The 18,294-nt window shown below is 41.4% G+C and overlaps 1 protein-coding gene across 7 annotated transcripts in view; it reads left to right on the top strand.

Moving 5' to 3' along the window:
- Positions 1–18,294, top strand: part of KIZ (kizuna centrosomal protein) — a 121,648-nt gene that overhangs the window by 89,223 nt on the left and 14,131 nt on the right. For all 7 annotated transcript variants that reach the window (XM_055265189.2, XM_055265192.2, XM_063634050.1 and 4 more), the window contains 2 exons: positions 689–754; positions 14,822–14,926. In XM_055265189.2, the coding sequence (XP_055121164.1) occupies positions 689–754; positions 14,822–14,926 (171 nt within the window). The remainder of the gene's footprint in view (positions 1–688; positions 755–14,821; positions 14,927–18,294) is intronic.

Raw genomic sequence — 18,294 nt, 5'->3', positions numbered from 1 at the left:
ACTGTAAGTCTGTAGTTCTAGTGAATTTATTTCTAATAAAATAAGTCTGAAGAAGTTACGAAATCTTAACAAAACTAATCACTTGGCAGTAGATAATTTTGATCCCACAAAGATGAAGATGATTCCATAAAGTACTGTGAAGTTTTTGATATCACTTAATAGAATCTACTCATAATTGTAAACATTCCTTTTAATTATAATAGAACCTTACCAGTGTCTAAACAGTTGATTAAGAATCAATGAATTTATGCCCCCTAAATTTAATAACCAATTTTGAGCACCCAGAAACTGTGATTATTTTAGCATTACTGCTAAGACATGCCATTTAACTGCTTTAATGGTTTTCCAAGACAGCTATGAATTCCTCAGGAATTGCTTGAGTTGATGTACATGTGCAGGATGTGAGACTCACTTATTTTATGTCCCACCCAAATTTGATAGATGTCAGGCCCAATTATTTTGCATGAAAGCAACATAGTGGTATTTTAATTTAATTTTATTGTAAAATTTTTATTTATGAGATACCTTAATTTTAGAATAGGTTTCCTTTTAGGAACAGTATTGTTTCAGACAAGAAGTACATTAACCAAAAAAAAAAAAAAAAAAAAGGGAATATGAATGACAAACACCCAAAGGATCTATTCCTTAACTTTGAAATACTTTTTTTTATTATGCATTCAATTTTTAGAAGTTTCAAGTGGCTGTGGAGACAAGAGCAAGAAAGAAAACGTGGCTGCAGATATCCCAATCACAGGTAAAGCTATGGTTGCCTAAGAGTTTCGGACACAAGATTTAGCATTATTATATAATCAGAACATTTTGGGTCAGTGGTTTGTGGACCCCACTAAGAGCATGTGTATTGAGCTACTGCATGCTGGAGCAGGAGATTAATCCCAAGAGCAGAATGTATATACTTATGTTAACATAAACTAAGGTGGAAAATCACTGTGTCTATTGAATTCTTCATCACCATGTTATATATTTACACCTGTAACATCCTCCATCATGCACCCTTTCAGCACCTGCGTCTCTGTGGAAAGGTCCATCTCCTTGGGGAATACCCAGTCATTACATAGCAAACTATAGATGTTTCTGATTTTACTCTTTTCTTTCCTGTAGTAATTGAATATGTATATTAAAATAAGCAGATAATAAAAAAATGCCAGATAGGAAGCTTGCATTTGCCTCAGTTACAAAGCCTGTCTGATAATTTAAAAATTGTACCAGTCAGGCTTCATCAAGACCTATTAAGATTTCTGCACATGTATTAGGCTTGTTTAGGTGCAATCTAAACGATATCATTATTTTTTTCTTTTTAGAATAGGAACAGCAGCAATTAGTATTCTGTACAGAGTTCTATTTGTCATACATCTGAATTTACTAGTACCTTATTTTGTAAAGTGGTGTACTACTTCATTATAAATTCAAAGGTCTGACTTTAAATATTTATACAAGTAAATACACCATTGCACCAAGGTACTGAGGCATGCATCTGCATATGTGGTAGTTTTGTTGTTTATAAGCAGAAAAGAATGGCTTACTTTTATGGCAATGCAATTCCTGGCATGATTAATTTTTTAAACTCATGTTTCTGTGATGAACTCTGGTTTTGAAAAAGGAGTTTATGGTAGAGCAATTATTGTATATATTATGCATTCAGATAATATTTCACTCTAAAATGCAGAGTTTTTTTATTTTAAACATTTTCCCCAATGATATGTTTATTGTGTTTTTACTCTGCATTTTCTGCAAACTCTGGTATGGCTCTCTGTTATTTTTATTAATAGAAATGTAGATGATCCCAAACTATAGATAACCATGAAGTCATTTGGATACTTTTCTCTTGCATTTACTTTTGGATGCAGAAGTATCTAATGGCCTCTGAATTTATTTCAGTTAAAATTATAAAGGATTATTGAGGAGAAACCGGGAAATGACCTTGTTCATTCTTTCTTCTCTTTTCAGTATTCTTTACAATCATCCCTTGCTGGGAGTAGTTGACTCTCCCCAAAGTTAATGCAAATGTATTTTCTCATATACTTTCTTTATAAGAAAACGGATAATTAAGCACCAGGGTTTCAAATCCCTCCTTATGCAGAAGTGCAATATGACTAGAAGCAACCTGGGCTATTTGCCATTAAGATTTTAAAAGAAATTGTAATTCCAACAACCTGACATTGATCCATCTATAGTTGGCAGTTAAAAAAAAATGCCTTGTGCCTATTTTGTGCCAAAATATTAGACATTAAAAAAAAAGTTTGGAAATTTTTTTAAAACTTAGCAAAGCCATATACATCGTTAAGGTGTTACTGTTCTGTCCTTGCCAGTGTACTCTCCCCACCCAGGGACCTCCCATGAAATTCATGTTTGAGGGCCTCACGCACCTTGGCACTACTAAAACTGTTGCTTTGTCCATCATTGCAGCTACTTTGATCTCTAAGTTCTTGACCATCATCCCTTTATTAAGTGTTTGTGACTTTGGCATAACTATTTGGAGATTTCACTTTTGGTAGAGTAAAGCAAATATGTAGTTTAGTTTAAGATAGAGTCTGTCTGCCTCTTTATAATAGTTCTGTTGGGGTGTCCTGTTTGGGTGCATGCTGGTTGTGTTTGGGCTACATTCCTTCTAGAATATTCCAAAGAAAAGAAATATTCCAGAGGCTGTCCCCTGAATTTTGAGGAAATGTAGCAATTGGGCTGGGGCTTTGGAAACAGCCATCAATGTCAGCTCTTTTACTCCTTGCTCTGTTTCTCTACCCTCTCTGAGCCTCTGTATTGGGAAGGCAGACATACTGCCCAATAGGATTGTCTTAAAGTTTAAATGAAATCATTTGTGAAAGTGCCAAGCAGATACTAGACACTCAATTTTATCTGTGATGTATAATAATATTCATGTGAACATTATTAGTGTTCTTGGTCTTCTGTGCTGGCCCCCACAATCCCCAGCATTTCCAAACCAGCTATGAGGAGCCTCACAAAGCAAACTCAAAGAAGAACAGAAGTAGAGAGAATGGGGATGCAGCATCACAGAAAGTGCCATTGTGAGATGAACCCCCGGAAGAGTGGACAGTTTCAGTCTGTTCTTGTGGACCTGCATACCTTTCTTAAGTTGTGGGACCACTTGGGACCAAGACCCACACAAGCACAATACTGCTGCAGTACCTGGAAGACAGTGCTTCCCAATAGTACTGCTACATTAGTTTCTGCAAGAAATTGCCACTTGAGAACCCAAATGAGATTCAAATCCAGAAGGATAGTTACCTTACCAAAAAGGAATCTCAAGAAGAGTTTGATGATACTTTTCCAATTTCCACTTAGTCCCTTGAGGAAATCCACAGAGAAAAATCCGAAAAAGCTGCTGAAGTACTCCTGAAGATCTCATTGGTCAAGGCCCAGACATCTCTGTCTCGGGGTGCCTATGTGCCCTTAGTAACCCTTACTTGCTCACAGTGGAAGATGTTGCAGGGTACCTGATCACCAGGCGGCAGACCTCTCCTGATGTGTGTGCTGCCCCACAAGTATTGATGAGCTAATGCAGCATTTTCCAAAATGTGTTATTTGCAGTGCTCCACCCAGAAAAGACATCAATTAATACATATTTTGTTGCACAGCCCTGTGTGATCCTTCTCTCTCTCTGCAGTATGCATAATGCATAGAAGCATAGTGAAGACTTGGAGAAGACTTTCAGCAAAGGAATTGCTTAAAAGTGTGAACCTAGAGTTTCAGATAACTTATCATGTATTTGAAAATGTAATTCTTCCTGTTAACAGCCAACAGAATTAATGTTCTGTGGAACATGCTTTGTGAAACATACACACATATATGTGGAACACTTTTGAAAGCAGTGAGTCCAATGGGGGCACCAGTTTCCTCAATATGCTAAAATTATCTTCAGCATTTTTCTGTGGTTTCATTTTATGGGAAGCTCCCTTGTGCGTGAGATTGCTTTATAATGAGATTTTGGGCTACCTTACTGTAACTACACCCAGATGTTATGACTGACAGCTGCTTGTTACAGCTGTTCCTTGAATTGACAGGAAGGTTACAATAGTAACTTTAGGCATCCAGAAGTGCTCTTCATCAATGTGGGATCCTTCTGTGTGTCTTTATTTGCTTTTCAGCCATTTCAGAAGTATAAGAGAAGACATGGCTGAGGTGAAATCTGGGAAGTCACAGGAGGTTGGGGGTGGGAAGCTGTGAAGTCATACCTTTATCAGAATGAGGGGATCCTGGGGATGTTTAACCTGAGAAGGGCACAGTAGCTCTTTAAATATTTGAGGAGCTGCCATATACCAGGTAGAATATTTATCGAGCTTAATTATAGAGTGTAGCTCAGTAACAAAACAACTTTCTAGCTCTTCATTTCAGCAAAACCAAATTCAGTATCTTCCAGGTGTGAGTGCTTGAACCATGGCAGGAACCATGACTTTTTTTTTTTCTTTTGAAACAGGGTCAGGGTCTTGCTCTGTCACCCAGGCGGTAGTGCATTGTTGTGATCACAGCTTATTGCAGCCTCTATCTCCTGGGCTCAAGTGATCTTCCTTCCTCAGCCTCCCAAGTAGCTGGGACTACAGGCATGTACCACCATGCTTGGCTAATTTTTGAATTTGTTATAGAGATGGGGTTTCACCATGTTGCCCAGGCTGGTCTCCAACTCCCGAGCTCAAGCAGTCTGCCCACTTTGGCCTCCCAGAGTTCTGGGATTATAGGCATGAGCCACCTTGCCTGGCCCTGTGGGTCTCTAAAAGAGGCATCGTGGAAGGAATTATTTCTTCTGTGACCCCTGACATTCCTTCTAATGCCAAGGGACTGTGCTTCTTCCTCTATGCTAATGGAATCCAGTGTGCCAGCATTCTCATCTCTTCATTTCCCTTTCTCATTTGCTTATCACCCCAAAACGGAGGTCTTCTTGGCTGGGGCTCCTCCTTAAAGAGTCTGCTATCACTTTGAAGGCATCTGCTTTGCTAATCATTATTATGGAGCATGCAAGTTTTCTGTGTTTAGGTTTACATAGAAACCCTCCTGGGCACACACTGATGCCCCACCCACAAACACAGAGTCGGTATTCCATAGCCTGTATGATCTGTTGTTGTGAATATAATCTACCCCTTTTATTAGTATAGTTGTTCACTAAAGAATCCAGGTGGAGCCGGGTGCGGTGGCTCACGCTTGTAATCCCAGCACTTTGGGAGGCCGAGGCGGGCGGATCACAAGGTCAGGAGATCGAGACCACGGTGAAACCCCATCTCTACTAAAAATACAAAAAAAATTAGCCGGGCGTGGTGGCGGGCGCCTGTAGTCCCAGCTACTTGGAGAGGCTGAGGCAGGAGAATGGCTTGAACCCGGGAGGCGGAGCTTGCAGTGAGCTGAGATTGCGCCACTGCACTCTAGCCTGGGCGACAGAGCGAGACTCCGTCTCAAAAAAAAAAAAAAAAAAAAAGAATCCAGGTGGAAATCAAAGATGCATTTTTATATCTATAAATGTATGGTTTTCTGTATATAATAAGTATATAATTAGATGTATTGATACAATATATATTAGTTATATATTATATATCATATATCATATATAATTATAGATAATTATATATCATATATATAATTATATATATATGATATATAATTATCGATAATATATATATCATATATAATATCGATAATTATATATCATATATAATTATCGATAATTATATATAAAGTCCTTAATTATATTAGTTAATAAAATTAATATTTTTACGTGGGCTGAATCCTGGGATACCAGGAACCACAAAAGATGGTATCCCTGCCCTCACTAAGCCTCCCTCATCTCTAACTTTTACAACAGTCCTATAGGGTAAACATTAGTACTCACCCTACAAGTGGTCAAACAGAAACTTAGAAAGGTGTCCTGCTCAAGGCCATGTAGCTGGTGTGTTACATCTTGAATTGAACTCAGACTTTAGGATTTGGGCCCTTGAACTCCTTCCATTTCACTGCCCTGCCTCTTTTATTTGTTTTGTTTTTTTATTATTTATTTATTTATTTTTGAGACAGAGTCTCACTCCGTCACCCAGGCTGGAGTGCGGTGGCACGATCTCGGCTCAGTGCAACATCTGCTTCCCGAGTTCAAGCAATTCTCATGCCACAGCCCCCTGAGTAGCTGGGATTACAGGCATGTTCCACCAAGCCTGGCTAATTTTGTATTCTTAATAGAGACGATTTTGCCCCGTTTGCCAGGCTGTACTCAAATCCTGGCCTAAAGATACCCACCCACCTTGGCCTCCCAAAGTGCTGGGATTACAGGCATGAGCCGCCATGCCCGGCCTACCCTGCCTTTTTTATTTTACCAAAAAGACAACTGCATCAGGATGTCTGGATCAATTAAACATCAGTGTACATCATAACAGAAGATGGGCCTTGCAAGGCTGCTTCTGAGAGCAATGATAAACAAAGCTTGCCTTTCCTTTCTCTTGGGTTAGGCCTGGAGAGGTGGGCAGCATGCAAGGATTTTAAAATGCAGCTCATCCCAAGAGGTAGGCCTTTTATAAAGTGGGGCAAACCTGAGCCCAGCTGGGCTGCTGGGAGGTCGGTTTCCCTGAAACACTTCCTGACCTAATATATAGGTCAGTGTGCCTGAAACACTCAGGCCATGAGGAAAGTGATGCTTATCTAGATTGGGAGAGAAAGTCTGCCTTTTGAACTACTTATATCCGCAAAGTGAAAATTTCCCACATTGACAATTTTATTTGTATTCACACTAAATTTACCTTTCAGCATTAAGTGAGTTTTAGCTTTAGTAGATGATGCAGCTATGCTAAATGTCATAAAAATACAGCACCTAGCACAGTATCTGGCACAGAGTGGGCACTTAATTTGTCAAATGAATAAAAATGGGGATGTTAAGGAATTTTCTTAAATGCTTGATGATTCAGGACAGAATACTATCTCTTTCAGTCATGCACTCCACCAATACTTTTCCCACCCCACGTGCCCATCCTGGCAAAACTGGGCTCCTTAAGCTCCATGTGAAAAGGGCTCTCAGCTTTTATCTCAAGAGGATTAAGCCTCTAAGAATGTCCATTCAGCCTCTCATTCTTTTGACACCAATTCTCTTGGTCAAGCTGTGTTGAAAGTGGTTGCCTGACTGTGCCATTCCTCGTGGATATTCTTTGGCAAGCTGAAATATGCAAGGTAATACTAAGATATCCATTTAGAGTCTTTCCAGGAGGTTAGTATAGATTTGGAGGGTGCCACTTGGAGTTCTAAGCAGTGCTTCCGAAAACATGGTTGCTTGAGTTTTACATCAATTCAGAAAAGGGCTGGAAAGATACAGTGGCTAGGTTGTCACTGGTGACTGGATTTATCCTGGGAGGAAAGACTGTAGTGATGACTTTGAGTTCGCAAAGCACAGTGGCATAACACCGCTAGTACTGAGGCTTTACCGAGAATGTGCTTCACCTGTCCTGTCCCAGAAGCATTTTCCTGACAAGAATCAGTCAAGACATGTTACCTGTTGTGCCTGGAACAGGAAACCCCCAGCTTGTGCAAAACCAGGGGAACCACTGTATGTTGCTGGATTGTCCATTGAAAGTCCACGTGGCCCTGTCTCTGTGCCAGGGGTCAGCCTGCTGGGGCTTCACCCATGGAGCCTGCTGCCTGCTACTTGCAGTAGCAAAACAGTCCTCATTATATTGCAGGGCAGTGCTGTTTATTTAACATGGTCATTAAAGGATAAAAGGTACCTTTCTGAAGGGTCTTCTGGACTGGATGCTTCTACGTTCAAAGAGATGAACTCATAAATGCTGAGAGAAATTCTCCCCAGCGGTTCATGGTAGAATCCCATGTAGAGTTTTAGAACATACCCATGCCCCAGCCAAACCCTTGTGCAATTATTTCTGAAGCTCTGGGAGTGGCACCCAGGCATAAGTACTTTATAACACATCCAGGTAACTTCTTAGGTTTGAGAACTGTGGAGCCGGGGTCTCAGTTCAAAAGAGCCCTTGTAGGCCCTGTTTTGAAGCACCCTCATTTTACACAGGAGACTCTGAGAGAGAGACGAAATCGGGCTTTAAATATTTTAATAAAATGAGGGGTTGGAGTGTATTATTTTCCTAGGGCTGTTGTAACAAAGTATCACAAACGTAAAACAACAGAAATGCATTCTCTCACAGTTCTGAGAGCTAGAAGTCTGAAATCCAGGCATCAGCAGGGCCCTTGCCTCTGAAGATGCTAGCTGGTGGCTCCTGGCTTGTGGGAGTATAAGCCCCATCTCTGCCTCTGTCTTCACTTGGCTTTCTCTTCTGTGTCTCTGTGTCTGCTCTTCTTCTTAGAAGAACATCAGAAATTGGATTTAGGGCCCACCATAAATGCAGAATGATTTCATCTAGGGAACCTTAACTAATATATCTGTAAAGAACCTATTTCCAAATAAGGTAACGTTCTGAGGTTCTGGGAGGACATGAGTTTGTCGGGTTGAGGGGAACAACATTATTCAACCAACTACAGGGAATGAGGAAGGACTTCTTCATATTTTACATTTTTAGCATCCAGTTAATCTTCTAAAGTAATTATTCCTGAACCTACTATAAATAATGGTAAAGATAATATTGCCATTTCTAATTTCTCTCATTAAATAAGAGTACAAATGGCTAAAATATACTGTTTTTTAAAAAGCTACTTAAATCAATAAAATACAGCTTTCTGATTAAGATTACTCAAGCTTTGAAAAGTTAAAGGTTTCATGAGGTTGAAAGTTGAAAATTCACCTCTCACGACTGAACAGTGTTAAATGGCAAGCAAAAGTGTTTCAGCTCGTTTTGGGAATGTTGGTTAAAGGTCAGTTTCAAGCCTGGAATTTGTTTTCAGGTTTAATTGTTGAGTTGCCCCATAGAAATGAAGACTATGATATAAATCTCTATTTTCTGAAGCAGGCCCAGACAACTCATGTGAATTAGGCGGGTCTCTTCTCGTGCATCAGCCGTCTTCCTGAGAGTGCAGAGAGCAACCTTGACAATGGAATTTGCAGGCCCAGGTCTACAGGTGGAGTGGAGTTTATTGCAGAAAGTCTGGATGTGAAAAGTGATTCTGGTTACGGACCCAAACTTGTGTATCCTCCTGTCTTTTAAAAAAAAAAAATTCCTAAATATATTTGATGATTTTTCTGTATTTTCAGAATTGCAAAAGCAGCCATATCCTGTTTTCTCTCTCTCTCTCTCTTTTTTTTTTTTTTTCAGAGACGGAGTCTTGCTCTCTCACGCAGGCTGGGGTGCAGTGATGTGATCTCAGCTCACTGCAGTCTCCACTTCCCAGGTTTAAATGATTCTCGTGCCTCAGCCTCCTGAGTAGCTAGGATTACAGGCGCCTACCACCATGCCCAGCTAATTTTTGTATTTTTGTGTTTATAGTAGAGACGGGGTTTCACCATGTTGGTCAGGCTGGTCTTAAACTCCTGACCTCAAGTGATCCACCCACCTTAGCCTCCCAGAGTGTTGGGATTACAGGCATGAGCCACTGCACCCGGCCCTATTTCCGTATTATTTATTTATTTTTTTGAGACAGAGTTTTATTCTTGTTGCCCAGGCTGGAGTGCAACGGCATGATCTCAGCTCACCGAACCTCCGCCTCCCAGGTTCAAGCGATTCTCCTGCCTCAGCCTCCCAAGTAGCTGGGACTACAGGCATGCGCCACCACTCAGTGGTGTAAATACAGAGTTTCTCCATTTTGGTCAGGCTGGTCTCGAACTCCCGACCTCAGGTGATCCGCCCGCCTCAGCCTCCCTAAGTGCTGGGATTACAGGCGTGAGCCACCCCGCCCGGCCCTTATTTTTATTTAAGCAGATTACTAGGCAAATGATTTCTGGATTCTCAGTGATAATATTTATCTTTTGAAGTAACTTAAAAAATACATCTCGGCCGGGCGCGGTGGCTCACGCTTGTAATCCCAGCACTTTGGGAGGCCGAGGCGGGCGGATCACGATGTCAGGAGATCGAGACCACAATGAAACCCCGTCTCTACTAAAAAAATACAAAAAAATTAGCCGGGTGTGGTGGCGGGCGCCTGTAGTCCCAGCTACTCGGAGAGGCTGAGGCAGGAGAATGGCGTGAACCCGGGAGGCGGAGCTTGCAGTGAGCCGAGATTGCGCCACTGCACTCCAGCCTGGGCGACAGAGCGAGACTCCATCTCGAAAAAAGAAAAGAAAAAAGAAATATATCTCACAATTTTTATTTTATTTTGCAAAAATGACCAAGTTTGCAGTGTCAGCAACACACCTAGTACAATTTGAAAAAACACTTAGGTGTAGAAATATGTGAAAAGTAACAATGCTGAGAAACTCAATGGACAGAATATTTTTCAGATTTCATTTTAACTTCATATAGAAATAGCAATTATCCTTCCTTACTCAAACATGCCCAGTTCTCTGTCGGTTCAAGGTCGGTTTTTTAGCCGTAGTGATAGTATTGTTTGCATCTCCCTTTGTTGTTTTTTTTCTGAGCCCAACTCTTCTTTTTTTCATTAAGGATTTCTGCAAAAGCAATGGGCAGATTCCCTGCCTCCAAGACGTCCCTTAGAGACTGGTGAACCACGTGTTTGTCTGGCTCTTGTAATGGGGTGTTAAAAGCACTTGTTCGTCAGATATTTTCTTTTTATTTGTAGATTTAGAAGTATTTTAGCAGGTGTACATTTGCATATAAAAGAGAAAAAAGATAAGAAGTCGAGGCTTTTTCTTTCTCCTCTCCTCAACATCATCTCTCTCCCACCTCTTTATTCAGCATGTTTTCACTTTCTTTCTGTAGCTGTTTCTGTTTTCTATACACGAAGCGCATATCAAAAAGAAAAAAAAAAACAGTCTCAGCAATCCTTCAGCACTTTGCAGAAAGATAGATGATTGGGTTCAGGCAGCCTATGTAACAAAGTAAGGGAAAATACATTTATGTCATGTCATCAGTCAGGAGTTAATAGACAAGGATAGATTTTCACCTTCTGGAGCTGTAGACTGCATGGGATGGCCCCCCTTGCCTTGCCTTACATTTTAAACTACAATATTTTCTACTTTTTAAACTAAATCTTGACACAGATTTGAGTATATAATCAGTGCTTGAACAAAAGATTCAGAATTGAAACCTTGAGCATGTGTGTGTGTTTGTTTCTGTGTGTATCAGAACATTCCAACCGAAAATGATTGTATTCTTTAGAAATGTTTGTTTTATCTAAACATTTTTACTACTCAGTATTTTCTGAGAGTTTAACTTTACTAATGGGAGGAAGTGTTTCCCTGGATTTCTAAGTCAGGCTAGAAAGTGAAACCTTTAAAGCAACCACCCAATCCTAAAATTTTCAGACTTACAGTTTACTTGCAGCTGAGAAAACTAAATTCTTTTCCCCTTGGACATATATCGACTTTGTCCCTACCTTGTTTGTAACAGACTAACTTGAACTTCTAGAGTCATTACTTTTGCTCCTTCTATTTGTTCATTAATTTAATAACTATGAATTTGCAGAGCAGCAACAAAGTGGAGCTTTTAACTGCTTGGTTCATCACTGTCTTTCTTCCTTCTAAAAAAATCCTGGGCCTGAATTGCCACACACCTCATGTCTGTAACTTTACACTCTTGCTTCATGAAACTAGCATCCTGGCCAAGTCTTCTGGGCTGTTTCATGAGGATGTCTGATTTGTTTGAGAACTCCTAGAAAAAGTACACTCTTGCCTCCAGTCTGAAACCTGGTCTGTTTGATACAGACAGCCCCTTAAAAATCTTCAAACAGCTGATGCATCCTCCCTGGATAACATGTTCCAACAACCCTTTCAACAAGAAAGCTTTTCCTAACATCTAGCTTGTATTCTTTGGCTGCAGTTTTTGCCTCAGTGTTCTTGTACCACTTTCAGTGAACACAAAAAGTTGCTCACTACCATCTAGTTTCGAGGCCACAAATATGTTCTGTTTTGTCTGTGCTGTGTTTTATTTTTGAAAAGAAGAAAGAAAAGGCAGAAGTCTGGCAAGACCAGGCCCACTTTCCCACCAGGCAGCAATTGGCTGGAGCCAAGGAGCAGCTGTGCGCTATAGACAAGTCATGTGCCTCCTTGCCTGCTACAGGGCAGGCCCTTCCTGCTGCTCCTGCCTGGCCATAGTCACTTATTGGAAGTACTTGCTTGGCCCCAGAGGCATCTGCATCCACAATGCCCACCCTGTCTAGTCTGTTTGCAATACCTGAACTTTCCTTCCCTTCTCCAACCTTGTTCTATGCAGACTATGTATTCTTTAATCACTTCTAATTTGTTTTAGCCAACCCTTATTAATTTTGTTTTTCCTATGTAGATCATCTCTCGGTCTTTCATAAATAGTTTTGTGCAACAATTCTGACTAAATAGGGGGGTGATGCATAGGGAGAGCGACTCCATCTCCCATGCATCTGATCCACAGTTGGGCGGCAGCAGTGCTAGGCGCTCTGCCCTCTCCTGCTGCTTTGACGTCTGTGGTCCTGCCTCAGTGAGTGTCATTCCTCCAGGTGAATGCACTTCATCTTTGTACCTTTTAAACTTCACTTTGCCTTTAGACCATTGGAGGGAGTGCGCACTGGGATTGGGGGTGAGAGATGTGCACAGCAGTCCTCAGCCTGATCTTGCCAGCCCTTTATGACTCAGGTCAGGGCAGCTGCATCCCAAATAAAAACTGCCCAGGTGGGCTTTGGTGACTCTATTTGGAGAAGGGCCACAGAGGCTTAAGGATGAAACACCAGTGAGGTGATTGGGAAGTGGTGGGCTCTGGTTGAGTGGGGCAGGAGAGTGAGCCATCTCAGGATGGGTGGTTAGCCAAAAGCTCCTGAGCCCACACTCTTTAGAAAGGAAGGGAGGGGGACCAGAATGGAAAGTGTGGAGCATAGAAAGGGCTCATCTCTTCAAGAGTATCAAAATGGTCCCTTGTTGCTAGAAGTGATTTCACTTCACATTGGTAATTTCCTCCCTTGCTAACCTCAAACCAGTAATACTGTCAGCCCTTCTTCTGTTTGGGCAGAATGCTTAATCGCCCCCCAAATCTGAAATTACCTCAGGACTACTAGCTTGATATTTCTCACAGAAATCCCCTTCTGATTGCCAGTGACACGTTTTCCTGGTTTCTGAGAAGCAGGAGAGCCGTCTCACTGGAGTCAAGTGATTTACCTTCAGACAATGGAGAAATGAATTTGCAGCATGCAGCTCCAGCTTCCAGTGGCCAGGAGGCTTTGTTTATCAAGAAGCTGCTCCTTTTTTTCAAATTTCCATCTTTGCTATCTTTTCCTTGATGAAATAAGTTTAATTGAATGTAGAAATAACATGTGGTCATTAAGATCTGGACTTGTATCTTGAGAGCTGAAAAACTTTTTGGTTGATTTTTATAAAATAAAAACAAAACAAAACGGCGTTTTTACCTGTTACACTGACTCCTTACCTTTAGAATTCGGACACTCTGTTTTTGATTTTATTAATATTATCCCTCTTTCACAGTTACCTTACAGTATATTTGAAGTAACACGGATGTTAGGATTAGCCGGAGGGCATCACAACACCATCCCGTTGGAGCCATCCTAGGACAATGCGACCAGCCTCATCAGGAAACATTTTCGTCCCAGCGCCCCCCACACATACACACGTTACACAAAACTACTTTCCCCTCTGTATGCACTGTGTCTGATGTTTTCTTTATTAGATTTTTCAAAATACTAGTTTCAGCAACCTAAACTGATTTCACAATCCAGCAATGTTTAAAAAGTGTTGCCTTAGAATTTATTATCTTCAAAGAATCCCTGATCTGTATATATTTTAATTATATACTATTTAATATTCCAAAGTATAATGTTCATTTTAAATACTCATTTTTATCTTGACTGATTTTCAGTAGGGCAAGGTAAGTTGTATTTTTATTCTTCAGTGTGATGGTAGTTTTAATCCAGTAATAGGGTCTCATGGTTAAGGTCTTAAATGAAGCCAGCAAAAGCAGGAATCCAACCTGTTGCCAGCCCCTAGCATTGACAGTGGGACTCCTTTTGTGTTACGTTGAAGATGTAGACATGGATGCTGTTTTGTCATGTCTGTGCTGAAACTCTGATTCTTCATCCTGCATTTCATCTGGGTGCCCTTGAAACTTAGAGTAATGGGGAAGGTTGTGTCACTCAGTTTCTTTACGAATTTTTGTTTACTGTTTTTCCCAACAGTCTTCCCCAGTTTCACTTATAGCAGATGCCATTAGAAGCCCTGCATGGCCAAGAGCATCCTATGAACATGAGCAGTTGCAGGCTGCCACTGATCTCTGTGGACGCCTGGCTTTGCTCTCTACAAACCCATTCTTGCTCCTTCCCCATGGCAAGACTTGGTTAGATTTCCTCAGCTGTGGGACTCATCCAGCTGTCACCACCCTTCCTGACCCTCTTCCCATTCCCCCAGCCCTGTCCCAGAGCCCCTGCACTCGAGTGTGAGAGCCCAAGAGCCAGAGCAAAGAGAGTTTCTGAGTGACCTGACCACCTAGGAAGACTTGCTTTCTCTTCTGGTTCATTCCCATAGCTGCCTCTACAAGGCCCAGAGGGAAGTGAAATTGTTTTGCTGTGATGGGGAACCTATCCACAGACCCACTCAAAACAATGACTACAATTTGGCTGCCTCAAATAAACTCATACAACTTGTCTTTGAGTCTTGAAACCTGGGTTCAACTGAATTGTTTTTTGTTTGTTTTCAGAATGTCTAAAAAGTGACAGTTCAAAAAATAATAATTTGCATGCATTTGAGAAGTGTTAATCTCATAGGAAGAATTTAAAAAGCTTCTTTCTGGGCAGTAAAAAATGTAGTATTTCTGTGTTTTTCTTTAATCAATAGAAACAGAAGCCTACCAGTTGCTGAAGAAGGCCACCCTTCAGGATAATACAAATCAAACTGAAAACAGGTTTCAAAAGGCAGATGCTTCTATGTCACACTTGTCAGGTAAGTAAGAACAGATGGCAGTGTCCAGGGGCCCAAAGTGGCAGGCAGGGCTGTGTTCGGGGAAGGGTGGTTATTCTTTATGAAGATTTCTGGAGTTTGCTCTGTAACGAGCTGTCACCGGGAAAGAATGAGCTAGTACTTTTTTATCCTTAGCAAACGGACATGTGGAAAAGCCCTTTTGTTGTGTCCTAGACATGTGCTGGCCAGCATGGCAATGGCCCTCCCAGGCCCTGGATTCTGCCAAGCAGGTCATGATAGTGACTTGTCACCACTGACCCTGAGAAGACACACCCAAATTCCTTCTCTTCCCCACGGCTACTAGTGTCTTAGTCATTCAATGGGCAGTGTTGTACTGGGCTGCATTCCCTCACCAGAATGTTGGGGGATTTTGAGTTCTTTTACTGAAAGGATTATAAATCCCAGGAACACTAAATTTTATTTATTGTATTGTATTTTATTGTATTGATTGTATTGATTGTATTATTTTATTTTATTTTATTTTAATTTTGAGACAGGGTCTTGCTCTGTCTCCCAGGCTGGAGTGCAATGGCGTGATGGCTTACTGAAGCCTCAACCTACCAATCTCAAGCAATCTTCCCACCTCAGCCTCCCAAGTAGCTGGGACTACAGGTGTGCACCACCACACTCGGCTAATTTTTGTATTTTTTTGTAGAGATAGGGTTTTGCCATGTTGCTCAGGCTGGTCTCGAACTCCTGGACTCAAGCGATCCGCCTGCCTTGGTCTCCCAAAGTGCTGGGATTACAGGTGTGAGCCACCATGCCCAGTGAGGAAGGCTAAATTTTAAGCTTAATTATAGTTCCTTCAATCTAAGATTTTGTTTTAATTGTAATTTTGTTTTTTTATACTTTGTTATTGTACATCTATTATTTTCAGTGGTTTTCCTTTCATTGTACCAGTTTTTAGAGTATAAGTTACCTCAGTTTCCTTTGTGAGAGTAAATGGATTAATACAGAAGGAAATCCACATTAATGACTTTCTTAGCCACCATGCCATAATTTCATCTAGCAGAATGAACAGTGATTTCTAAATAGCATGTAATTCCCAGTCCATATTCAGATTTCCCAGTTGTCTCAAGGATGTCTTCTTCAGCCAGGCACAGTGGCTCATGCCTGTAATCCCAGCATTTTGGGAGGCCAAGGTGAGAGAGCTGCTTGAGGCCAGGAGTGCGAGACCAGACCGGGCAATATAGCAAGACACTGTTTTTACAAAAAATTTAAAAATTAGCCACACATGTTAGCATCTTCCTATACTACCAGCTACTTAAGAGGCTAAGGTGGGAGGATCACTTGAGCCCAGAAGTTTGAGGCTGCAGCAAGCTATGATCACACCACTGCACTGGGCAACAGAGCAAGATGCTATCTAAAAAGGAAAACAAAAAATGTCTTTTTCAGACAGATATTTTCGAGGGACATACTTACGGTACATCAGACTTAGCTGTGTTTGGAGAGCTGTTTCCTAGATAATAATTAGTGGTTAAAGTCAGTTGCGGCAAAATTCAGTTATTTTGGTGGTATTGAGGATTTGGTGACCAATGCACATTAAGTGCCCAGCACAGTGCCTGATAGTGAAAAGCCCCCTGGGAGAGCTGGCCGTTGTGGTGTTAGTGGTGATTTGAACTCGGCAAACATAAGACGCTGTAGTTTATTGAGTTATAAAACAGGGCCTCTGTCCTGATGGAGGTTGTCATCACTTGCAAACTCTTAACTGTTTGCTTTCCATGACCTTCTTCACATTTGAGTCATGGAATTTGAATCCAGAGGGATATTAGAAAGAATGTATTCAACACTCCCATTTTACAAATGAGGCCCCAGGAGAGTAACACCTTGCTCAGAGCCTTTCAGCTGGATAGCTGACACACATACTTTGGAAAGTGACTCCACACATCTGTTTCTGGTAAGTGTTATTTTCAGTAGTTAATTGGACAGGTGCAAAAGATGAGTAAATTTGGCCGGGCACTGTGGCTCACACCTGTAATCCCAGCACTTTGGGAGGCCAAGGGAGGTGGATCACCTAAGGTCAGGAGTTTAAGACCAGCCTGGCCAACATGGTGAAACCCTGTCTCTACTAAAAATACAAAAATTAGCCAGACATGGTGACAGGCGCCTCAGCTACTCAGGAGGCTGAGGCAGGAGAATGGCTTGAACCCGGGCGGCAGAGGTTGCAGTGAGCTGAGATCACGCCACTGCACTCCAGCCTGGGTGACAGGGCCAGACCTTGTCTCAAAAAACAAACAAACAAAAAGATGAGTAAATTTGACATATAAGTTGTAGTCCATTCGATGTGTATCAGAAATTATGGATTATGGTACTATTAATAACCTTATACTTAATGCATTTTTATTAATTTATTCATAAGTGAAATGACACTCTAGGTTGTATAGTCAAGCACCCCTAAATTCATTTCTCTTGCTCCATACTCAAAATTACACTACGTGTTGTGCAAGATTCCAAATTTTCTGGCAGTAGAATCATGGAAGTGCTCCTGCCTATGTTTGCTGTCACTGTCATTGTAGTCAGATCCTTTGGCTGTGTTTTGTCTTTTACCCTTTTACTCTCATTCTGATCCTAAGGACTTATCTGAGCCCCAAAGAAAAGCAGAAAGTGGGCCGGGAGGGTGTAGGGCAGCTTCACAGTGTTGTTAGAAGTAGCAGGGATGGGAGGTGGTGGTGCGCTCTGTGCTCAAGGAGCCCACCCCACATCTAACTAATGAAGAAGCAGTGCATGTTTCACTTACTTCTGAGTCTTTGGACCTGAAGGAAAGCCACTTAAATAAACCTTGAGCCTTAGTTTTCATGTCTGAAAAGACCTCTTCCTGGTAAGCATGTGGACACCCTCTTTGGGCTGAATGTGGACACATTTTTAAAATAATCACTTTGCTGCAGAGTGTACATGCAAGCAGGCAGGTTACAGGTTAGAAACTCAGCACATGCTTTTTGCAAAGATGCCATGCGTGCTGTATCTGTGATTTTGACTGCCAGTTAAGAAGCAGACCTGTAGCAGAAAACATCCGAGGCTGAGAACTCCCAGGAGGCAAAGATCAGGGGTTGCCCTGCAAACTGGGGGCATTGTGGGAATATCCAAGTCTCTGGCTCCAAAGAAAGAGGTGGAGTGTGCATACTCCTCCTCAACCTTTAGAGGCTGGTAAAGAGTGGCCTTGATGATTTTCAGTGGAGATTCTTTCTCCTCTGTGGAATGGAAAATAGAGGATTTTACAGAGGGGCTTAAGAGTGGATAGGGTAACTGTTATCCACGAGTCTTAATTATTTCTGAGCCCTGGTTTGCTGCCTGTGTGTTATAACAATGGGAATTATCCAGTGCTTTGTGACACAGTAGAGATCCATATGCCT

The sequence above is a fragment of the Symphalangus syndactylus genome, chromosome 24, assembly GCF_028878055.3.
Source record: "Symphalangus syndactylus isolate Jambi chromosome 24, NHGRI_mSymSyn1-v2.1_pri, whole genome shotgun sequence".
Lineage (NCBI taxonomy): Eukaryota > Metazoa > Chordata > Mammalia > Primates > Hylobatidae > Symphalangus > Symphalangus syndactylus.
The sequence above is the reverse complement of the archived record's forward strand: the minus strand, read 5'-3'. Positions and strand labels throughout refer to the sequence as shown.